The sequence below is a fragment of the Labrus mixtus genome, chromosome 22, assembly GCF_963584025.1.
Source record: "Labrus mixtus chromosome 22, fLabMix1.1, whole genome shotgun sequence".
In the NCBI taxonomy this organism is placed as follows: domain Eukaryota; kingdom Metazoa; phylum Chordata; class Actinopteri; order Labriformes; family Labridae; genus Labrus; species Labrus mixtus.
This window is the reverse complement of record NC_083633.1, coordinates 12,876,384-12,898,859: the sequence shown is the minus strand read 5'-3', so window position 1 is coordinate 12,898,859 and position 22,476 is coordinate 12,876,384. Positions and strand designations below refer to the sequence as shown.

The window sequence follows — 22,476 nt, the reverse complement described above, 5'->3', positions numbered from 1 at the left end:
CCTCTTGGAAAATGTCAAAATACACCCTTGATAAGGATGTCATTTTTCCATACTCAGAAGGGAACTTTTTGTGCCTGCATCTGTGTGTCTTCCATTACTCACTCATTTCACATTGTATCAGAGCATTCCCCGGGTTACCTACTCTGAAAAACATGACATTTTATCTGCCGCTAACAAAAAAGATTGGCTCGTGTCCCATTAATGAAAACCTAATACAATGAAACACAACAGGTTTTAGTCACGGTTATGGATGAGCTCCATCAGTGGTGCTTAAGAACATCGGCCCACGCATCACACTCGATGATAATGTGTATATTCACTCTATCACACACACACACACACAGCCGTCAGTGAGGGGGCTGGAGCGCACACAAGCAGGAGTCATGATGAGTGAAAGAAGTGGGCTGACCACTATTGATTGACATACAGGATTCACAGAGCAGGTAGCATGACAAAGACGGGAGAAGGTTTTTCTGTTCAGCTTATTATACACTTTATTTGCAAAGAAATCAATCAATTCTTTTGTCTCCGTTATTCTCATGTTATATTTTACATTTTGTAAGCGTTACACCCACATTACACACTCTAGAGATGCTCAGATACGAGTTCAATTACATGATTTTGCAGGAATTAGACAGACGGTCTTTTTGAACAACCAAACTATGCATGAGGGAACAAAATAATATCTAAATAGAATTAGAAAAAAAAACATGATAAATCGATTGCATACAGGCTAGGTTTACTACTAGACTTTCAGTAGTCTTTGCAGAGACCACCATTAGACTTTTCTGTTATCTTCACAGAGAGTCCAGAGGAACAAACTCAGGGAGTTTGAGGCACAGGGGTTATGACAATAGGGGCCAAGTTCTTCCCGTCTTCAAGTCCTTGAAGGCAAAAGTACGGATACAGTTTCTCTGTAAAGCAGCAGTTAGTGAAGGAATAGATTTGTGATTTAGAATCAACATCATAGAAGGAAACCACGCCTTTGTTGTAGTCCACAAAGACGCCAACTTTCTGGAGCTTTTCTTTCAGTGTGATGTTGACATTTGAGTTTGTAAGTGCAGTATATTTGCCATCGTTAAGCATAATGGTCCAGCAACCATTTTTGTCTGACAAAGATGTTTTCGTCTTTCTATCAATAGACTCTTTGACCACTCCAACAACCCAGTCGGTCTTTCCTTTCACTTGAACCTCATAGTAAAACTTCCCTGTTGAAAACCCCTCCGTTGTCAGAACCTCTGGATACAACTTAAATCTCTTTGGATTTCCGGGAAGATTCTGCTCTTTTTCTACTTGGGTGACTTGTTTTCCATCCTGGCTTATGACAAGTGAGTCAAACGCTGTTTCGGGGTCAAAGGTCAGGTCCACTGCGTGCTCCCTCATTATTTTCATTTGAATCTCAGGAAGCGCCTCCATTGTTTGACCTACTCTCTGTTTCAGCAGTGTTAGCGCATCTCTCACAGCTTTGAAGGACAGCTCACTGTGAACACCAATGTGCGCCCAGTCCTTAAAGTTAAAGGAAGAGAGTAAGGTTGGGAAGGTCTGGAGTAAAAGATGGTGGTCGTCGGACTGCCACAGCTGCTCAAGACGACTGCTTCGGCTGTCAAGCTCAATGACTTCCCTCCTCAGCTCTGCGATTAGGTCTTCAGCCTTCTGCTTTGTTGCCCTGTGCCGCTCATCAATCGCCTCGACCAGCTTGGTCTGGCTGCTCTGGATGTAGCGGATCAAGTCTTCGCACGCCTGAACACTGGCTTCTTTCTCTCGTTCAACTTCTATTTGGCACGCAGCAGCCGAGTTTTGGATTTCTGCTATCTTCTCAGCTCGTGACTGTTTCATCTGTTGGATGTTTGTGGTTGTCTCGTCTTTTTTTGCCACCACCGCTTCGTATTCTTCCTCAAGCGGGACAACAATGTGACTCTTGTGTTCGGCTTTGAAGCACTGCACACAAATGCAGGCCTGGTCCGTCCTGCAGTACAGTTCTGTTGTCTTGCTGTGTGTCTCGCACATCCTGTCATGCAGATCTTTCACTGGCTCTAATAATGTGTGGCCCTTCAAAGGAGTGACTCTGAAGTGCGGCTCAAGATGTGCTTCACAGAAAGAGACGAGGCACGTCAGGCAAGATTTAACAGCCCTGTTATTTTTCTCTGAGCAAATATCACAAAGGACGTCTGTGGTTTCAGGAAGCTCAGGCTCCGGGTGTGTGGCTTTGACTTGAATTGACACCTTAAAAGCATCAACTAACTCAGATATCATAGTGTTGACTTTAAGTTCAGGTCTTGGAGAAAATACCTGATTGCAAAAGGGACACTGGCATGTGACATTGCTGTCCCAATACTTGTGGAGACAAGCACTGCAGAAATTGTGTCCACATGGCGTTGAGACTGGCTTGCAAAACACATCCAGACAGATGGAACATAGGAACCTCTCCTCTGTCGGCAGACAGCTGGCAGTTGCCATATCTAGAAAAGAATTAAGAAAGCAAACACACAGTTCATACGAATTCAGTAATACCTGTTGAAACTGTGCATTACGTCATGAGTTCGATAAGAATCAAAAGGAAACATGTTGACAAAAGTATCTTTCTGACCTGTATTTTAAAGTAAAAGGAAAGGACCACACCTGGAAATGAGTCGGTTGTTTGCTCAATAAGTTTCGTTCATGGACTGTAAATGTTAAGGTTTCGTTTCAGCGTGGTGACGTATTAAGTCTCCGCCCCTTCACTTTATACAAATTTAACGCTTTAATCTCCATTTTAAATTGCGTTTTCGTCTCTAGAGTTAGCCTAAACTTTTTTTTTTATGTAAGTTTACTTTCAAAGTTCATGTAGTGGTCCACAGCTTTGAAAACTTCATGTGTGGAACTTGGTCTGTTCACAGGACAAATCCAGCTGCGTCCTAGAGCTCCCCCTTGTGGCTTAGTTGTTCACATGTATTCAAGGTGTGCCCAGTTTGAAACCTCTGTATACAATCGTCACTAACACAAAATGACCCCACCAAAAAGTGTCTGAAGAAAATATAAAGCCAAATCTTTTATTTCTTGGAAGAAAAAAAAACCTTTTTAGAAAAGAACACATGGAGAGCAAACTGATCTAGAGTATCAACTGTTTAAATATCTACTCCAGATACAATAAATGTCATTGATGAATTCAGGAGTTTCAGTCTGTCAAATAAACTTTTAATGAGGTGTAATTCAGCATGGTTTCTCCCTTTTGTATGGAATTCAGCTGTACATATATTTACTTAAAACATTCTGCAAAGAAACTTGAGAACGAGTTCATATCGTATGTATTTTATTGAAATGTTTGCACAAGCCTGTATAGCAGAAGAGGAGCAGTATACAGCCGGATGAACAATACAGCAAGTGCAGGATTTAGGAAAAAGACAAAGATAAAAAAAACAACATCTTTTTAACACCCGTATGAGTGAATAGTGCCTCATATGTCAGATCAATCTGTACTCACAAAGTGCAAATGACATTTCTCAACTCAACCTCAAGCATCTATAACCTAACCAACAATCAAGTCCTGACTGTATTGGAATCGTCCTCATAACTTCACAGCATAACACACACAAACATGGCATGATGAAAAAGCAAAAAGGGAACAGAAATAGAGGGTAAGATCACATCACTTCATACCACATAGTGGTGTCCTTCACAATTAACAAAGAATCGACTTTTGAGTCTCCTACAATGAGCGTTTATGGCTTTATGTTTAAAAATACAACACACAATCATGTCATGAACTTGATTCCATTATTACAAATCATTCTATGGGTCCCACGTGTTCATCCAAATCCCAAACTTTCAGTCTAAGCAAAAAGCATGCCAAGCATAGAAAATGTATTAAGTTTACAACATAGCTGTCTCTCTCTCTCTTTTTAAATTTTTGTTTGGTTTCCTGAATTATATTTACAGCTCATGTATGTAGTTAACACTCGTCAAGAGATAAGATTCACAGAAGAGCGTACAGTGTTTACAATTGAACTACAAAAAAAATGTGTGTGATCATAAACCACGTTAACCTGAAGAAAAGTCACTACTTGATTAATTTTCTTTCCTCCCTGCAGACAAAGATTTCAACCACTTTTTTTTTTTCTTTTTTTTTTATGTACAGCACAATTATTATTTTTTTTTTTACAGTGATGAACCTTTAAAACCTTCCCAATCCAACATTTAGACAGACTCTTGTCCAACAGTTGTCAACTGACAAATCCCTGTGTTAACACTTTACAAGCAGTGAATAATGACCTCTTAAAAAAAAATAAGAAAAGGGGAAAAAAGGCTTTTCTTTGATTTCTTAGATGTCACATGTGCCGTTGTTCACTGGACAGTAACGCTGGGCAAATCTTTGGACACCAGAATTTCTTTGACAGTCAAGGAACTCATTTCTATCCACTGTCTCTTTTGTTCACCACATGAACCTCTGAGTGACTGCGCTGTCTGGCCAGTGGAAAGCCTTACTGATGAAGATGTAGAGTGTGGCAGCATTCACAGCAGTGTACAGAAGAAACTCCACCGCCAGTCTGGGAAGAGTGGGGAGCGGCATGTGCAGGCGGTACATCAGGTAGGGGACGATGAAGTACCTGAACTCCAGCAGCTTCTGGGGCACCGTGGCAGCCAGGAGGCACACCAGCAACGCCAGACTCCAGAACAGCGAGCGGGACTTGAGGGAGTCCAGGAAGTTCCACCCTGCGAACAGGTAGGCGGGGACGAGGAGGAAACGCACCAGCTCATGCCTCTGGAAAAGCCTTTTCCACACATAGAAGGGGAAGTGGCGGTTATCAGCGAGGAGGTACCTGTGGACAAACGTGAACTTCCACACCAGGAGCAAGGAGAGGCCGGCGACTAAGAGAAAGAAAAAGGGCTGTTTTTTCAGAGCCTGGAAGAAGCGAAGCACACGGTGGTAACAAAGGGAGACGGGGAGGGAGAAGAAGAGTGCGAACGAGAAAAAGTAGAAGAGTTGGGGAAAGTTAAGGCAGGCTTCATGACTCGTCCTGTCGCCCACTACTATCCCATCATTCAGCAACACAAACACAACGGAGCCCACGCCGACAACCGCATAAGGCCAGGTCACCAGCAGCACCGCCTTCATATAAACGGGCGACGTGAGGAACTCCAGCGTGAAGAGCGTCACTTTCTTAACTCCGCCGAGTGACAGCGGGACCTGGGTGGGAGGAGTCTTGTCATCCCTCTTCTTCGTGTGCTCCAGCCGCCAGGCTTCGTCCATTTTGGCGGCCACCAAAGTGCCTGCGCAGAAGGCAACCCAGATGATGTTGGTCTGCCGAAAGAGCACAGCGCAGACGCCGAGAAGCGCCGAAGCCTTGTGGCAGCTGTACAGCGTCATAAGGTAGGTGAAAAGGATGAAGAAAGTCGACCCGGCGTCAGTGTAGTAGAGGAAGTTGAAGAAGTAGAGCACAGGGAAGGTGGACAGAGACAGCGCAGAGAGAACTCTGCGGGACGCCGTCCGTGTCTGCAAGAGAGGAACACTTCAATTAGAAATGAAGAAATGACAAAAACAAGATTACTCATCACTATGGTTATTATCAGTCGGAATGACCTTCTCCCTGAGGTGTAGCTTGCAGATGAGCAGATAGAGCAGGTAGAGGTTGCCGCAGTTGAACAACAGGTTGACGAAGCGCAGCATGGCGGTGGAACACACCACCTGGCCGGTCAGATCAGCGAGCCACACCACGGGCTTGATCACTCCCACAGAGACGAGGTAAAGGCCGGGCAGGGTGGTGATCATGGGGTCCCACTGCAGAACGAGGAAAAAAGTGAGATTTCAAAAACGTCACTGCTCGGTCTTTATTAGCTCGTAACATCGCTAGGATTTCTCAAAATTTGCCAATGTGAATTCCGTCTCAGCTGGGGGAGAGGGGGGGGGGGGGGGGGGAATCATTTCAGAATATCCAATCCAGCTTTGGTGGTCCATGCTTTATTTTTGGCTACTTAAAAAAAAAAACCACAGTATCCTGTAAACCCTATTAGGTAGATTTCATGTACTCTACGAGAACTTGACAGTTTCATAGTCCTGATTTCATTTCTAATCTGATAATAAAAAAAAAAGAACGACCCAATATTTTTGCAAGTCCAGAAAAATAAAGCATGCTAAAAACATCATTAAGATTCAAGATTTTTTCATTTGTCACATGCTCATACAGATGTGCAGTGAAATGTAAACTGTGATATGTTGGAAACTAATTAATGAAAAATCTAATTATGAAGACGATTCTTTCATTTCCATGTTGCACAATCAGGACTGCCACTGGTTTGGCAATACATTAAAGCACATAACCCCCCCCCCCCCCCCCCCCCACTAATACCACTCTATATGTTGTACATGGAGATTAAAAGATGCTCTACAATCTGTCACATCATTTTAAATGACCAAAGCTCCGATGTAACATAACCTTAATCCGCTAAACCACAAAGAGGCTCGCTGTCGTCATGTCTCCCCCCTCACAGCACAAAAGTACCTCGTTGAATTTTCCATGGCAATACTTCTGAGCTTGTGGGATGTGAAAGACCTCGTCCATGTACGGCTCCCTTTGCTCCCGGGTGACTCTGGAGAACAGCAGGCAGGATATCAAAAAGTTGGTGCTGCAGAGAGCAGTGAAGAGGTACCCTTCAAATTTCTCCATGTTCGCTCAGGAAATCCAGTTAAAAGCGAGTTGTGCACTTAAAATGTCTCTATCTTTCCGTTTTGTTTTAGTCGCATAACTACAAGACTCTCGTGTTTTCACCACTGTGTCACCAGCGTTCGCAGTGTGAAAGTGGGTAACTCCGTCCAGTTGCGATAAACGGAAGAGTTAAAAAAAAAAGAAAAAATGTTCACAGCTAACGGCTCGGCTTGGAAACTTGTACAAGCATTAAGTTCCGCTTTTGTTCTAGCTACTCTAACACCTCAATTATGTTAAATAGTAGCGGCAGAAAATAAACATAATCTATATTCTCATTAATTATAATCTAATATACCGTTTTCTTGATTTTAATGAACATTTGGCAAAAAGGGAACTGGTCTCATACACGGTGTCACCGTGTTATTGGTCCCCTTCATGTACACACGTTAACTTGAAGCACGCTCGTCGTGGTTTCTTCGTAGTTCATTTTGATAAAGTATTGTCTAGCATGCATTTAACACATGACTTAGAGCTTTTCCCCGATCACAGGGTGACCCAGTTGCTTTTTAAAGACGTAAAAAATGCGGCTGAGCTGAGACAGTGTGCTATGAAAGGTGAAGTAAACGGAGCCTTGATCAACCCGACGATGGTGAGGAAATACTAGTTTATCCCTCTTCCCCATTCTGCTATTTTAGTTGTATATATTTACTGTCTATGATATTAACCAGCTAATTACTATGTCATTTTCTGCACAGGAAAAACTATCTGTAGACCCAGCCTCTAAACAAAATAGAAAGCAAATGGTGATTTATTGAAACCCTAGAACTTAACCATCACTTTCTTTTTCATTTGCAGCTAGTGAATCCTTTCCAGGTGCTAGTAGCTGCCAACAAGGCTGTTCACCTACAGACAATTGGAAAAATGAAGACCAGAAGTTTATACTCAGAAATCATCTTCAACTTGTCACCTACTAATAAGGTAAGTAACCAAACCCTAACTTTCTCTTCATTATCATAATTCACTTCTTGATCTGAAAATGCTTCTTTCAGGACTAGACTCATTGTGCTCTCATTCATTAACCTTCTTTGGATGGGAGAGTCAGCCAAAGCAGCCATATTTAACATGAGTAAACACTTTAACTCATGTCAATACTGTCCATTTACTACTCTGTTTTTGCACATTTACATTCAATCTTCCACATTTAATCTTCCTATTTAAGACTAGTAATGCTTAGTGAAATCCTGGTTGTATATATTCACATTCTTAGTTTTGATATTTTTAGTACTTATTTACTTTGTATTTAATATTACATTGTGTTTAAATTTGCTAACATTGTGTTTTTTTTACTCATATTGTGTGTTGGATAACCTGCTGCTGTAACGCCACAATTTCCCAGTTTGGGATCAATAAAGTTATTCTATTCTATTCTATATTCTAATAGAAGTGTATCCTGTTGCCATGCCTTCCTTCTATACAGATCTCAGAGGCTTTTAAAAGGTTTGGGATCTCTGATGGTGATGAGTCAGTCATGGTGGTCCTGGTTCACAACAAAGATGAGCCACAGCCTTTGTCGGATATCATAGCCAGGGTGAAAGGACAGCAGGTGGCGGTGGAAGATGTTTCCTCTCTGTCAAACAACACCAAAATCCAAAAGGTTCTATATCTCCACTTTCCTTTTAATGGCCCTTTTCCATACAATGTAGACTTGCATAGGTATCGTGTTTATCAATACACGTGTTTGTGCTTAGCTTGACATCCAATAGGTCACATCTAGAACATACATACTGTTGATTATATGAATGTATACCTACCAGCTTAGATATGAAGTGATAATGTCTTTTCAGCCGCATTCAAATATTTAAATTGTTACTAAAAGGTTGTTACTTATTTCATTTCAGTAGCTTTTCTCTAAATCGTCCCCCTTTCTCTCCACTGGTTTCAGCTGTATAAGGTGACTCCCCAGGAGGAAAGGTGTGGGACTCTGCTGGATGCCGTTGTATGCAGAATGGCCACCAAGGATGTCGTTTAGCTACAACAGGAAAAGGGACCAAAACACGGCGAAAATATGCCTTGATTTTTTTTTACCTAAACATTGATCTTCTGTTTTCAATTAATCCACCACACATTTTGTAAAGTTCCAAAATTCAAAACATTAAAAAAAAGAAAAAGTCATACTTGATGTATCGCTGCTCATGCTCACAGCTGAAAGAAAATAAATCTTATTTTTCATACATCTTTTTCTGGATTCACTCATGTTTTCTTCTGCATACATGAGATAAAAAAAAATATTCTGACACTGACAGGTGTAGAAGAATTTGGATAGTCTGTACAGTAAGTCATGAAACTTCATGTTGCCTGTTGGGGGGGCTTGCTGCTCGCTGGGAGGAATCTAAGTGCCACGACCTAACGGCTCGGCCTTCTGTGCACCTCATTTGAACCCTTTTAGCTGAAAATGTGTGAGTTTTCTGTCAGCAGTGGAGAGTGGTGTAAAGGTGGTCACCTGCCAGCACTTTGTGGAGTTATGACTCAAAGGACTCTGCGACAATTAATAAGCAAGAAGTAAAAGATATAAAACACATGAATAATACACCACAGGTCTTTTTTCGTTGAAAACCTTTCATCCTAAGAAGACGAGACCATCAAACATAAAAAAAAAGTTCAACTCTGTTCTTTTGAATCACTTTCAAAAGCCTTTGTTTATATTTTAGTTTATGAATCCTTCCTCGGGAAATTCCATAAACAACCGACATTTAAAATGTCACTGCACATCTTCACTAGAGCCTGGATGACTACTCGCGTTATAACATTACATTTTATTCAACATTTGCACTTAAAAGCAGATTCATGAAAAAGACACTGAAGCAAACTAAAGTGTATTAAAAAGTAATTTATATGAATCTTATTGAGATTGCTGCACTTTAAATATCCATAAAAGAATCACATGATGGTCCAGACATGAACTCATTTGATCATAATTGATGAAACATTGTGTTACAATACTTTTACAAAATAATATGACAATGAAGTGATTTGATAGTTTTCAGCTTCAAGATACCACAGTTTGTAATCTTTACACTCTGAAGACATCACATGTATATTACAAAGACAATAGAAAGTCAAACTGCAGAGTTTTTAAAATCATATTCTTCACATTTGTTTAGTCTGGGATGTTAGAAAGCTCGTCTTTTCCGATGTTCCCTCCGCTGATGATGCACACGATGTTCTTCCCCTCCAGATCAGGGATCTTGTTGTTCAGGATGGCAGCCACAGCAGCGGAGCCTGAAGGCTCCACCACCAGTCCAGAAGCGTAAAGGATGGAAACTGCCTTCTGAATCTCTTGGTCGCTTACGAGGACAATCCCCTCAACATAACGCTGACACAGCTCAAAGGGCAGTGTGCCTGGGATGCAAAGAGAATGAAAGAGTGGCAGGTTACAACACAACCAGCAACATGAATATAGCCATTTGAAGTATAGTCAAGCTGGTTGCAGACTCTTTTCCCACAGAGCGACAATTTGAAAATGTACTTTATCTGGGTTTCCACGCCACAAAAATGCAGAATTAGAAAGAGCTTGAGTTAAAATTGCATCAAGATTTATGTTTGATAACCGCGTCCTGCAAAGTGAAAGATCAACAACAACATCCTGTGTGATACCTGCAAAAGGTGGTGCAAGTCCTGAGGCGATGCTCTTGGTGTCCATGCCCACTGGCTTCTTCTCGATGTAGCTTTTATACATTGTGCATGCTGTGTTTGACAAGAAACAAGACAATGAAAACGAGCTAACGTTTGATTGAATTTTTTTGCGGCTGTATATCCGTTCTCCTCAACTTTAGCTGTACCTCCTTCTGGTTCCACGCCGTAGATTTTGGTCTCATCACAGCCGGACAATTTGACGGCAGAAGCTACACCCGCCAGCAGACCCCCTCCGCCACAGCACACCACCACCACATCGGGCATGGGCATCACCTCAAGCAACTCCATACCTAGACTGGACGTACACAAATATGTATAGATCATAGATTAAACTACTGGTTTAAGCTTATAGTTTAGTTTTGGTACAGTTTAACCATGTCACACATATAGCACAATAAATGAGTGACAACACCCTTCTTTACCGAACATGCCATTTTTGTAGAGTATGGGATTTTAATCATCCAAAATGGTCACGGTCAGCCCTGGATGTCATACCTGGCATGTCCTGCTATTAGATCCAGGTCATCATATGAGTGCAGGAAGGTCATGTTGTCCTCCTGAACGCAGCGGTTCACCACATTCATCAAACAGGAAGTTGGAACTCGCTCCACTTCCAACCCAAAACTCTGAAGATGAGACGGGTATAACTACCACTGAATGGATTTGGTATTGTATGTATTTCAGTCGGTCAGTGAACAACCTCGTACCTGTATGAGGACGGATCTGGACACCGGAGCAGTCTCTGGCATTACCACCTTACCCTTTGATCCAAAGTGTTTGGAGGCATAGGCGAAGGACTTCCCATAGTTTCCAGCAGACATCGTGACAAAATGACCATCCTTCTGTCGCTTGGCGAATTGATTGGCCACTCCTCTGATCTTAAACGACCCTGTCGACGAAAATGAAACACACATCTTAAAAGAAGTGAGAGACGTCGCCCAGAAAAATCCACGCGTTGAGGCGGCGTGTGGAGATTTTCCCTCTGACCAGTTCTCTGCATGTTCTCCAGCTTGATGATGATGTCGCAGTTGATGTTGAGAGGCAGAGTTGTCTGGCACCAAGGGATCGTTGGAGTGTTGATGACACCCAGCGGGCTGCTTCTCACTGTCTCCCTGGCTTCTCTCAGCAGATCCAGGGTGACTAGATCTGCAGACACCTCACCCATCTGTGTTAGACAAAAACGTATAATATATATTATTATTGTTATATAATATGGGGACTACACTGGCATTTTGGAATCATGTTAGATTGCTTTAAAGGTACATTTAAAAAAAAGAATTGCCTACCCTACATAATATCATTCGCACCACAGACCCCCCTCCCCTCCCTTCCATACTTTAAGTGTATTTTAAGATATTGTTTCTCATTTGCTCAGAACATTACTCTGTCATTCGTCTTCAGTAAAAAGAAGATAAAATAAAACATGTATTGTAAACAACACTGTAATAAACTCGCTTTAGGTTTTCGCTTGTGTCCCGATTCTGAACATGTGTGCAGTCCATGCTGCCTTATGTTCATAAAAGGACATTGAACATTTAATAAAAAATAACAAATAAAAAGTCGTCATGTAACTGCTTAGTGTGTTTTGGCCTTTTAAACCACTTACCTTGATATTTGTTTGGACTTTTCAGTAACTTAAAAAAAAAGCTGTACGAGCCCTTTAAAGTTTACAGTGTTACATCTTTAGCGGCCCCCACCAAGACAGACAACAGTTCCACATGTGTGTAGTCGGACTTTTATCTTGAATGGACCGCAAACATGGCAGTCCTGCAAGTTCAAATGGGGAGCTGTTAGCCTAACACACCATAGTTGTTGCTCTGTATTTTTTTTTGATGTAGTTATAATAGTAATTTTTTAACTGGCTTTTAATTCGCGAACATGGGTGTCATTCGACGCGTTGTGTGCGCCATGTCGGGAGGTGTCGACAGCTCTGTTACAGCGTTGTTACTGAAGAGAAGAGGTAAGAGAAACATGGCATGTATTAGTCACAGTTACGCACCTGAATCCATTTTTAAATGTCAGAGTCGCTGTCTTTAATATGCAGGCTATAATGTAACTGGAGTTTTTATGAAGAACTGGGACTCCCTGGATGAAAAAGGGGTTTGCACTGCAGAGGAAGACTGTGAAGACGCCTACAAAGTGTGTCAGATCCTGAACATCCCCTTCCATCAAGTGTCCTATGTCAAAGAGTACTGGCATGAAGTTTTCAGGTAAAGTTTGATGCATTAGTTAAAAAAAAACCAAAAAACAAGCTCTTTGTTTTATTCCTTAACCAAAATATAAATCATGTTGATCCACTTTCAGCAATCTACTGAAGGAATATGAGAAGGGCAGGACACCAAATCCAGATATTCTCTGCAACAAGCACATCAAATTCAATCATTTCTACAAGTATGCTATCAACACTCTGGGTATGTAGTCTCAGCATCTCTTTGAGAGGGGGGGTGGGGGGGGTGGATGAGGATTAATTCAACTGAATTGAATCAAACGCAGTAGAAAAGGTCTTGTAATAGGTGTTGTGCTGCTTTTGACTAAGGTGCTGATGCCATGGCAACGGGCCATTATGCAAGGACGTCGCAGGAAGACGAAGAGGTGTTCCAACAGATGCCCGCGGCTTTGCCCACCACTCTCTTCAGGGATCGATTTGAGATTAGAAATCGTAAGAGTTTGACTATAATCTCGCTTTTGAATAACCTGAATTTAAATCCTTTTCCTTAAGTATTTTGTGCCTCTGATCTCTATCTGAAAAACCCTTTTTTTCTTTTCTTTTTTTTTTACTGGTATTGGAATTGTATCACTGGCTTTTAATCGGCTCTTACTTTTTAACAATAATTTCTTTCTCTCTCCTCTTGTCAAGCGGTGAGGTTGTACAAAGGAGCAGACTCCCTCAAAGACCAAACCTTCTTCCTCAGTCAGATCTCCCAAGATGCCTTGCGACAAACCATGTTCCCATTAGCCGGACTTACCAAAGAGTACGTCAAAAAGATTGCGGCTGAGGCCGGATTTCACCATGTGCTCAAAAGGAAAGAGGTAACCACACAAACCACATAAAATGACATGTAAATTATTTTTTACATCACATCACACAACATTAATAATGACATGTTTTTAGTCACATTGCATGATTGCAGTAAACTAATTTTTCCTCTCCAGAGCATGGGCATCTGTTTCATTGGAAAGAGAAACTTTGAAGACTTTATTTTGGAGGTAAGAATGAAACATCCACATTAAAAAAATGCCTTGTTGTCGTACTATTTCCTATTACATTTTGTATTTTAGGGCTCAGAGCAGAGTTTCCTTTAATTGTTTCTGACTCATTAAGATTGACTTACATGTAAAACTTTCTGTTTGTTGTTTCCAGTATCTGGAACCTAAACCAGGGAACTTTGTCTCCATTGAAGACGGGACCGTCATGGGAAAACATAAAGGTATCGCTTCTCAAATAGCGATCTTTTGTCACAAGTTGAAGAACCGATGTGACACTATTACATTATCATACAGACCAAAATCCATCCATCCACTATATCCTCATGGACATCTTCAAAATCTCTCTTCCAACCTGTGTTACAGTGTTCTTAATGTCTCTTCTCTGGTCCTTTTCCTGTGTGCTCCTGTCTATCCAGGCTGGTTTACTCTGACTCTGGGCCAAAGGGCAAGGATAGGAGGCACCAGGGACCCCATGTTTGTGGTGGACAAAGACACTGCTACTGGAGATGTCTTTGTGGTGAGAAAGTCATTTGCAGTTGTTGAAGTGAAAGTATTCTGTCTACTCTGGAATCAATAGATTCTTCATTATGTTTTCAATGTAAATTCCTCAAGCTTACCTCTAGTTTTTTTTATATATATAATCACTGGGCTTCAACCAATCTAAGAAATGAAACGTGTCTCGGCTGTAGGCTGCTAGAGCGGTTCCATTGCCCAATTCAGACGGCTTGTAGTTCAGAATAAACCTCATGGTTTGGTAGCCAACACATACCACTTTTATATATGCTGAAATATCGTATTAATGGTTTGCGAGAATGCTTCAGCTGCGCTCCTTAGTACAGCAAATAATTAAATAAAAAATTCCCTTATGAGATATACGGTTACAGGTGGCTTTACCTGAATGAGCTTGATTGGAAATGTGTCTTAATAGCAGGTTGGAACAGGAAATAAATAAACTACCACAATAAAATAATGCCTGAACTGTCAGATTCATCTTAATTCCCAGGCTACCTGCAGCTTCCACTCATTGAAAAAAATGGAATAATACGATCTTGTAAGGTTATGTATAATCATAAAATATCACATATCTCAAAAAGTGAATGCTTCAGTGAAAGGCACAAGGGGCTCGGTGATGTTTAGTGTTTTAGGTCATTGTTTAAGCACGCTTGTCGCTCTTTCTTTACTGCTTGTATTTCTGACCGACAAGGCACCGAGCACCACTCACCCGGCTCTTTTCCGCGACACAATGAAGACGGACCGTTTCCACTGGGTGACGGTAGACCCGCCTCCTGAACTGGTCAGGACACAGATGATGGAGTGTCATTTCCGCTTCGTCCACCAGATGCCACTCAGTGAGTTAGCCGTCCATCGGTACACGTTAAGAAGTGAAATACAAACAACACATTGTCTACTGAACAATGAAACACCCGTGTCGTGTGCCTCGCAGCTCCGTGTACAGTGACGCTGAACATGAACGGCTCTGTGTGGATTTCACTCTCTCAGCCAATCAGAGCTCTGACACCAGGACAGGTAACAGCAAACACAACCTCTGTTACAAGAATACAGTGTACTTTCTCCTGTCATTCTGTTACAACAATCATAGTGGTGAAATACTTTTTGAAATGATATGCACTGATTCTCTTTCTTACAGTGGGAGTATGTGTGTATTTACTCACTCCATTTTTTCCATTGCTTCCCGCAGTTTGCTGTGCTCTACAAAGGACAGGAGTGTCTGGGTAGTGGAAAGATTGTCCAACTGGGGCCCAGTGAATTCACACTCCAGAGGGGCCGAGAGCGACTGGTAGCAGCTGCACAGCAAAAGGAGCAGGAAACCCCGGAACCAGCCAGCTGAGTGGGAGTGGTTGAAATATGCTCTGTCGGGGGAAAATCGGGTACCATCACTAAATGTTCTATCTGACAGGCCTTTGTGACGTGGTGCATGTTCTGCAGGAATCAATTGTTTCCAAATTCCAAAATACTCTTTTACGCAGTATTGATACCACAAGGACAACAACAACAACTACTACTAATCCCTGAGGGAAATTCTGTTATTGAGAGACATGCCTCTCACATACATAGACCTGACATTTACACACCTGAACAAACAGGACCTGTGGACATGCATTAGTGGAGAGATTTCAGAGTGGGGCAGGGAGTGCGTCACAGCTGTTGGGGGTTCGGTGCCTCGCTCAAGGCAGTACTTGGGAAGTGACTAGGCACCTCTTTAGATCCGCACCGGGAATTGAAACAGCTTCCCAACCCAAGTCCCTACTGACTGAGCTACTGCTGCCTGATAAGTTATTTCTAATTGGCCTAACACATAACATACTGAGAATAATAGTATGTATAGTCTATGCAGAGTAAGGGCCAGGTCCAAATAGTGCTTCCATGTGATTTTTGCACAGACCCGGCTGTGCTTGCACTCCATCGTCTTCATGTCTAGAATCTAGTTTAGCATGAGCAGTTCACACGAGTGCAGCCATATTTAATACAGAGTAGCAAATGTGGTGATACTGTTTTTTTTTGTTTTTTTTAACTCTTAAACTGTATTATTAAAATCAGTTTTCACTCAAATAAGCCACTTGGTGAAATATGTATGAAAAGGTTGTGAGAGACAATAAGACTGTTAAACATGTTATCACACTACTATTTTCTAATGTTATGCATATTGAGCCCATGTTTGTGATGTAGCTATTGTTGGTTTTTTAATCAATGAGAAAGTAAAGTGCCTTTTTGGGTCCTGAGGTATTGTTTTTATTTGTGGAACTTTTTTTTCCCTCTCATGTAAATACTTGAACATATTTGACAAACGAATGAATAAACCAAATAAGTTAAAGTTGTAAGGTTGCTTTGTTTTATTTATACTAATATTCAGACCAGAGTCAGTATGGCCAGAAGTACAAATACTGTACAGTTTGTTGTGGTGCATTGGCTGTTCTTCATCCATTGATCCACGTGAGGGCGCTGTATACAAGCTTTACCAGGTTGAACCTCAAAGGATGAGTTCGAATTGATATTGCAACTTATACTGTATATCCCAATGAATCCTAATGTCAAGAAGACATTTAAAATGTAGTCATTTTCCAAATCTTTCCTTTTTGGTAAACTATTCGCCTAAAAAAGTTCTTAAAGAAAAAAAAAAAAAAAACTTTATCAGCAGACAAAAAAAAAACAAGGAAGTAACAGGAGTAAAGAGAAGGAATAAATAAAAGGTAGTTTAGGATGTAGCCGAAGATAATTCAAAAGTTACTTAAAATGAACATAAAAGTTAGATCATCAAATGTGTAAAGGAGGGAAACTATTAGATTCATAATGAAGAGTTATATATATTCTCCATTGTTTTTAAGCTTTTTTTCCCCATGCTTATATTGTAATGTTATTCTATACATGTAGGCTATATATAGTACATACAACTTGGTGACCATGACCATTCAACAATCCCACCAAAGAACACATTGATCAGGAAACACGGTCATATATATATATATATATATATATATAATACAAAAGTGCACATTACAAAAATGTGGCTGATAAAGGAGTGACATTCCTATGCAGTGGGAATAATTAAAGTTAAACCTTCAGCATTTTTTTTTTTACAACGTTAAAAGAGAAGTTGGTGGTGCCAGAAGTTGTGTGACTCAGAGATTACAACATTCAACATAAGAAAAATAACAAATCAAGATGTGGACTGAAGTTAACAACTGCTTTTTTTTTTTTTTTTTTTAAGTTTCTTTACTGCTAACCATTACATCAAGGAGCAAAGGGTTGGAGATGGGGCGACACCCGAACACGCAATAAGAGCTCTCACCCTATTTGTAATAACAATGCACTTGCGCGTATTGGTCACCCAGTGCCACTTCCCAAATCTCCATGTGAAAAAAAAAAAGGAAAAAAAAAAGCCCCCCCTTGTGAATGCGTCCCAGAGCGGGAACACAGCAGGTTTATGGTAATAAGCCTCTGAGATGTTGAGGAGGAGGAGGCGGAGGAGGAGGAGAGCCACGGAGCCATTTTGTACTCATTTCAAACTCGGTGTGTGTGTGTGTATGTGTGTGTGTGTGTGTGTGTTAACGGAGCCTCTGCGCACAGTGGATACACTGACACCATGGATAGAACGCGACTCTTTCATGGTTAAAGCGTCACAATGAGGGATACAAGTAAAACGCTGTGTTGGGAGAGGGCGAGTTAATGCCTTTGCAGAGGACTTTCGGTGAAGTTGAAAGGGATTTGGCTTCTTTGGAAGTATGGAGCTATCGATATATTGGATGTTGCTCTGTGTCCTGTTCAGTGTGCCGCTCGCGGGATGTTTGGAGATACACCTTTCGGATACTTTACAGCCCGGGACCCTTTTGGCAAACTTGTCGCTCGGCCCCGGCTGGACGTACAAAATCGACAGGACTTTGTCTAATAACTTCATCCAGGGGTTTTTTGATGTCGAGAGGCACGGCGGGGTTGTCCGTGTGTCCCGCGGAGTTCGGTGTGCGCTCACGCCGAGGAGCCCTGCGGTTGTTTATTTCAGAACATGCTCCACAACATCTGGAAGCGCAATTCTGACACAGTTTAATGTGTTCGTCCACGGCCAGGACTGTTTTATAAAATACAAGAGAAAGAACGCGCCAGGTAAGACGCCAGATATTCAAGTTAAATACCTTTCAAAACTGGGGGCAACTTCCTGCTTGCCTGCAGGTAGATTACTTTTGAATGTAACAGAACTTTTGCCTGCCTTTACGCGGAACGCCGGCTTTTTGGACAGTTTGTGCGCAGGGGAAGAGTTGAGCGCGGTGTTCAGAAACGGGGATTTGTTCTTGTCCAGTGACTTCTGTTTTGAGAACACGGCACAATCCGAGGTGAGTTTGCTCTGCGCGTTGCACGGCTCTCCGGGCGGCGGGCTCTCCGTGCGGCTCGATCTGACTCTAGTTAAAGTGAACGGACCGCATGGATCCCTCTCCGAACACGCCAGGAAAAGAAAGTCGGACACGCTGATCCGCAGGGGGAAGCGACAGGCAAACGCGCCCCCCCAGTTCCAGCTCCCCAGCTATCAGGTGTCCGTGCCCGAGAACGAGCCCACGGGCACGCGGGTCATCACGCTGAAAGCCACTGACCCGGATGATGGAGAGGCAGGGAGGCTGGAGTACAGCATGGACGCCTTGTTTGACAGCAGGTCGAATGAGTTTTTTCACATCGACTCTCAGACAGGCAGCATAACAACCGCCCAGTCACTAGACAGGGAGGTCCGAGACACCCATCTCTTCAAAGTCACTGTAACTGACAATGGCTCTCCGAGGAGATCCACCAATTCTTACCTCACTGTCACTGTAAGTGACACTAATGACCACAACCCCGTGTTTGAGCAAACTGAATACCGTGTTAAAATCCGGGAGAACGTTGAAGTGGGGTATGAAGTAATGACAATCAGGGCCACAGATGGGGATGCTCCCTCCAACGCCAACATGATTTACAAAATTGCTAATGGCAATGGGGTTAACTCTGTGTTTGAAATCGACCCCCGGAATGGACTGGTGAAGATCAGAGAGAAGCCTGACAGGGAGACCCGAGCCAAATACCAGCTTATTGTAGAAGCCAATGACCAGGGGAAGGAGCCGGGTCCTCGCAGTGCCACTGCCACCGTCAATATCTCTGTTGAGGACGAAAACGACAACTACCCACAGTTCAGTCAGAAGAGGTACACCGTGCAGATCCCAGAGAATGTCGCGATCAACACCAAAGTCGCCCAGGTGGAGGCCACAGATAAAGACGAGGGGAATAACGCGAAAGTCCATTACAGCATCATCAGTGGCAACGTCAAAGGGCAGTTTTACATTCACTCCCCCACCGGTGTAATCGATGTCATCAATCCTCTGGACTACGAGATGATCCGTGAGTACAATCTAAGAATAAAGGCCCAGGATGGTGGAAGGCCTCCTCTGATAAATGGCACCGGGATGGTGGTGGTGCAAGTGGTGGACGTCAACGACAACGCCCCCATGTTCGTCAGCACGCCATTCCAGGCGACTGTTTTGGAAAACGTGGCAATCGGTTACTCGGTGATTCATATTCAAGCGATTGACAGCGATTCGGGGGACAACGCTCTCCTGGAATATCGTTTAACTGGCACCGCGCCTGGTTTCCCGTTCACGGTTAATAACAGCACCGGCTGGATAACGGTTAGCGACGAGCTGGACAGGGAGACCACCGAGTTCTACACCTTCGGCGTGGAGGCCAGAGACCACGGGGTGCCTGCGATGTCCTCCTCGGCCAGCGTCAGCATCACGGTGCTCGACGTGAACGACAACGTGCCGACGTTCACGGAGAAGACCTACGCGCTGAAGATTAACGAAGACGCCGTGGTGGGGTCCAGCGTCCTGGCAGTGACCGCCGTGGACAGGGACGTCAACAGCGTGGTGACCTATCAGATCTCCAGCGGCAACACCAGGAACCGCTTTGCCATCACCAGCCAGAGTGGCGGCGGCCTCATCACGCTGGCCCTGCCCTTGGACTACAAGCAGGAGCGCCAGTACGTGCTCACGGTTACCGCCAGCGACGGGACGCGCTACGACACCACTCAGGTGTTCATCAACGTGACGGACGCCAACACGCACCGGCCCGTCTTCCAGAGTGCGAACTACCAGGTTATGCTCGGCGAAGAGAGACCCGTTGGCTACACAGTGGTCGTGATCAGTGCGACAGACGAGGACACGGGAGAAAATGCTCGCATCACGTACGAAATGGAGGATAACGTGCCTCAGTTTAAAATCGACCCAGACACAGGTGCCATTACGACACAAATGGAGATTGATTATGAAGACCATGCCTCCTATACGTTAGCCATCATTGCCAGAGACAATGGGATCCCTCAGAAATCTGATACCACTTATGTGGAAATTATCATTCAGGATGCTAATGACAACACCCCTCAGTTTCTTAGGGATAATTACCAAGGGGCTGTTTTTGAAGACGCACCTGTCTACACCAGTGTTCTCCAGATCTCGGCCTCAGATAGAGACTCCGGCTCAAACGGCAGGTTGAGCTACACATTCCAGGGCGGGGATGACGGAGAGGGCGACTTCTTTATCGAGCCGTACTCCGGCATCATCAGAACCGCTCGCAAGCTGGACCGGGAGAACGTTCCCGTGTACAACCTCAAGGCCTACGCCGTGGACAGGGGGGTCCCGCCGCTGAAGGCTGCGGTTCCCATTCACGTGGTTGTCCAAGACATAAACGACAACGCACCCGTTTTCGAGAGGGACGAGTTGTTCGTCGACGTGAAGGAGAACAGCCAGGTGGGTTCAGTCGTCGCCCGGATCACCGCTCTGGACCCGGATGAGGGCACCAACGCTCAGATCATGTACCAGATTGTGGAGGGGAACGTCCCAGAAGTTTTCCAGCTGGATATTTTCAACGGCGACCTCACCGCCCTCACAGACCTGGATTATGAAACTGAGAGGGAGTATGTCATTGTGGTCCAGGCCACCTCGGCACCACTGGTGAGTCGGGCCACGGTGCACATCCGTCTTGTGGACATGAATGACAATACGCCAGTGCTGCAGGACTTCGAGATTATTTTCAACAACTACGTCACCAACAAGTCCAACAGTTTTCCATCGGGAATAATAGGGAAGGTACCGGCTCATGACCCGGATGTGTCGGATAAACTACGGTACAAGTTTGAATCTGGGAACGAGCTAAGTTTGCTGCTGTTGAATGAAGACACTGGGGATCTGAGATTAAGCAGGGACCTGGACAATGACAGGCCCCTGGAAGCACCCATGACCATCTCTGTCTCAGGTAAGATTTTTTTTTTAATTTAATTTAAATTCATTTACATACATGATGTTTTCTTTGATTTCCACTTTTCATGCCAGCAACATTTGTCATAACATGCAAAATGAATGTGTTTCGTATCATCACACAGATTGCAGATTGAAATTGCAATTTTGAGTTGAGTAGAGACCTAAGGCACGTTTGACGCTGTGGTGTTGACTGTGTGCTCAGAGAGTGTTGGCTGTAGGCCCTTTGCAGAATCCGGTTAGGCTTCTTTTGTGCCATTTGGGTGATAAATGTATTGTGTGCAAGCAGTTGGTTGAGATAAAAGTAGTAGTGTACCCTCATATTATGTTGTTGCAAGATGTGTGGTTACTAATGACAATTCCTCACTCAGTTTTCAAGTTTTGAATCACCGTCATATATCTTGAAGAAAGGTGTTAGGTCCTACATGTTGTTTGTGGATATAGACTGAGCTTTTTGTAAAACAGGTTCTGATGGATCTCAAGGCCAAGTGGGTTCATTTAGAAGGTCATGCAGAAAGAATTTGTGTAAAGGTTCTTTTTTTTTTCACTATTAAGGCAGACTTTGTTCTTCTAAGTTAAAGATTAGACGAATGCAAACACTTGATCATTCACACCTAATCTGGCAAGGTAAAACACACACACACACACACAGACTCTCTCTCTCTCTCTCTCTCTCTCTCTCTCTCTCTCTGCAAGAAGGCACAGTGAAATGAATCAGGCAATCTGAAAGGCACAATAAATAGGACACCCTGACAGAATAACTACCTTGTCGCTCATTGACAGCTGGTTGCTCAACCCTCTTTATTAATTCTTTTTTTCCTTTTTAATACTTTTCTTAATCTTTATATCTCTGCTTGGGATGGGAAATCGGTGCGGACCAAAGTATGGAAGTTGGTCTGGTTTTGAAGAGGTGTCAGGTCACTTCACGAGTAGTGCTGAGAGAGACCATCCCCTTTCTGTGTGTTTCATTTCTGTCACAGATAACCTGTAGAGAGGGGGGAGGGGGGGGGTGCAGTGACTGACCACATTAGGTATAGGCCTAACTGCCCCCCCCCCCCTCCCCTACACTACCACTTCATTAATATTTGTCAATAACAGCTGACAGCTCTTGCCGTATCCTTGACAACAGTGACCTCACGATGGCCCTAAAAGAAATTAGCTTTCTTTATGTC

At 43.2% G+C, this 22,476-nt stretch overlaps 6 protein-coding genes across 10 annotated transcripts in view; 3 read left to right on the top strand and 3 right to left on the bottom strand.

Moving 5' to 3' along the window:
• Nucleotides 1–464: 464 nt before the first annotated feature.
• LOC132956503 (zinc finger protein RFP-like) lies at nt 465–2,704 on the bottom strand. 2 transcript variants are annotated; one of them, XM_061029997.1, is made up of 2 exons: nt 2,588–2,704; nt 465–2,459 (listed from the first exon to the last, which is right to left on the bottom strand). In XM_061029997.1, exon 2 carries the CDS (start codon nt 2,455–2,457, stop codon nt 823–825), a length of 1,635 nt encoding a protein of 544 aa, XP_060885980.1. In that variant the 5' UTR covers nt 2,458–2,459; nt 2,588–2,704; the 3' UTR covers nt 465–822. The 2 variants fall into 2 exon arrangements, with proteins under 2 accessions (XP_060885980.1, XP_060885982.1); XM_061029999.1 differs by having other exon boundaries at nt 2,620–2,692.
• Nucleotides 2,705–3,272: 568 nt separating this feature from the next.
• On the bottom strand, nt 3,273–6,735 carry alg10 (ALG10 alpha-1,2-mannosyltransferase). The gene is made up of 3 exons (XM_061029823.1): nt 6,477–6,735; nt 5,558–5,755; nt 3,273–5,470 (listed from the first exon to the last, which is right to left on the bottom strand). Exons 1-3 carry the CDS (start codon nt 6,639–6,641, stop codon nt 4,409–4,411), a joined length of 1,425 nt encoding a protein of 474 aa, XP_060885806.1. The 5' UTR covers nt 6,642–6,735; the 3' UTR covers nt 3,273–4,408.
• A 335-nt stretch (nt 6,736–7,070) lies between these two features.
• tprkb (Tp53rk binding protein) lies at nt 7,071–8,855 on the top strand. Its single transcript, XM_061029382.1, has 4 exons — nt 7,071–7,269; nt 7,476–7,598; nt 8,098–8,274; nt 8,563–8,855. The coding sequence occupies exons 1-4, from the start codon at nt 7,129–7,131 to the stop codon at nt 8,647–8,649; spliced, it is 528 nt and encodes a 175-aa protein (XP_060885365.1). The 5' UTR covers nt 7,071–7,128; the 3' UTR covers nt 8,650–8,855.
• Nucleotides 8,856–9,487: 632 nt separating this feature from the next.
• srr (serine racemase) lies at nt 9,488–11,995 on the bottom strand. Its single transcript, XM_061030199.1, has 7 exons — nt 11,920–11,995; nt 11,301–11,478; nt 11,021–11,202; nt 10,809–10,939; nt 10,460–10,608; nt 10,275–10,364; nt 9,488–10,019 (listed from the first exon to the last, which is right to left on the bottom strand). Exons 2-7 carry the CDS (start codon nt 11,476–11,478, stop codon nt 9,778–9,780), a joined length of 972 nt encoding a protein of 323 aa, XP_060886182.1. The 5' UTR covers nt 11,920–11,995; the 3' UTR covers nt 9,488–9,777.
• A 123-nt stretch (nt 11,996–12,118) lies between these two features.
• On the top strand, nt 12,119–16,353 carry trmu (tRNA 5-methylaminomethyl-2-thiouridylate methyltransferase). Its single transcript, XM_061029949.1, has 11 exons — nt 12,119–12,273; nt 12,358–12,523; nt 12,618–12,724; nt 12,850–12,972; nt 13,171–13,343; nt 13,467–13,520; nt 13,675–13,741; nt 13,937–14,037; nt 14,725–14,869; nt 14,965–15,047; nt 15,220–16,353. Exons 1-11 carry the CDS (start codon nt 12,192–12,194, stop codon nt 15,367–15,369), a joined length of 1,251 nt encoding a protein of 416 aa, XP_060885932.1. The 5' UTR covers nt 12,119–12,191; the 3' UTR covers nt 15,370–16,353.
• A 1,220-nt stretch (nt 16,354–17,573) lies between these two features.
• celsr1a (cadherin EGF LAG seven-pass G-type receptor 1a) overlaps nt 17,574–22,476 on the top strand; it is a 68,578-nt gene continuing 63,675 nt past the window's right edge. For 3 of the 4 annotated variants that reach the window (XM_061029618.1, XM_061029619.1, XM_061029616.1), the window contains exon 1: nt 17,575–21,302. In XM_061029618.1, coding sequence (XP_060885601.1) covers nt 17,762–21,302 — 3,541 coding nt within the window. In that variant the 5' untranslated portion in view covers nt 17,575–17,761. Of the gene's footprint in view, nt 21,303–22,476 lie in introns of all 4 variants that reach the window. The other variant, XM_061029620.1, reaches the window with a different exon arrangement.

What these genes read in the sequence shown, in the direction of transcription:
- srr (XM_061030199.1), bottom strand. Translation starts at nt 11,478, where the DNA reads ATGGGTGAGGTGTCTGCAGATCTAGTCACCCTGGATCTGCTGAGAGAA. An exon ending in CGGCGTGGAACCAGAAGGAG is followed by an intron (nt 10,365 to 10,459) that starts GTACAGCTAAAG and finishes TGTCAAACACAG; the next exon opens with CATGCACAATGTATAAAAGC. An exon ending in ACTTGCACCACCTTTTGCAG is followed by an intron (nt 10,020 to 10,274) that starts GTATCACACAGG and finishes TTTGCATCCCAG; the next exon opens with GCACACTGCCCTTTGAGCTG.
- LOC132956503 (XM_061029997.1), bottom strand. Translation starts at nt 2,457, where the DNA reads ATGGCAACTGCCAGCTGTCTGCCGACAGAGGAGAGGTTCCTATGTTCC.
- tprkb (XM_061029382.1), top strand. Translation starts at nt 7,129, where the DNA reads ATGCATTTAACACATGACTTAGAGCTTTTCCCCGATCACAGGGTGACC. An exon ending in ACTTGTCACCTACTAATAAG is followed by an intron (nt 7,599 to 8,097) that starts GTAAGTAACCAA and finishes CCTTCTATACAG; the next exon opens with ATCTCAGAGGCTTTTAAAAG. An exon ending in ACAACACCAAAATCCAAAAG is followed by an intron (nt 8,275 to 8,562) that starts GTTCTATATCTC and finishes CACTGGTTTCAG; the next exon opens with CTGTATAAGGTGACTCCCCA.
- trmu (XM_061029949.1), top strand. Translation starts at nt 12,192, where the DNA reads ATGGGTGTCATTCGACGCGTTGTGTGCGCCATGTCGGGAGGTGTCGAC. An exon ending in TTGAAGACTTTATTTTGGAG is followed by an intron (nt 13,521 to 13,674) that starts GTAAGAATGAAA and finishes TGTTGTTTCCAG; the next exon opens with TATCTGGAACCTAAACCAGG. An exon ending in CGTCCACCAGATGCCACTCA is followed by an intron (nt 14,870 to 14,964) that starts GTGAGTTAGCCG and finishes TGTGCCTCGCAG; the next exon opens with CTCCGTGTACAGTGACGCTG.
- alg10 (XM_061029823.1), bottom strand. Translation starts at nt 6,641, where the DNA reads ATGGAGAAATTTGAAGGGTACCTCTTCACTGCTCTCTGCAGCACCAAC. An exon ending in GCCATGGAAAATTCAACGAG is followed by an intron (nt 5,756 to 6,476) that starts GTACTTTTGTGC and finishes CTCGTTCTGCAG; the next exon opens with TGGGACCCCATGATCACCAC. An exon ending in AGCTACACCTCAGGGAGAAG is followed by an intron (nt 5,471 to 5,557) that starts GTCATTCCGACT and finishes CCTCTCTTGCAG; the next exon opens with ACACGGACGGCGTCCCGCAG.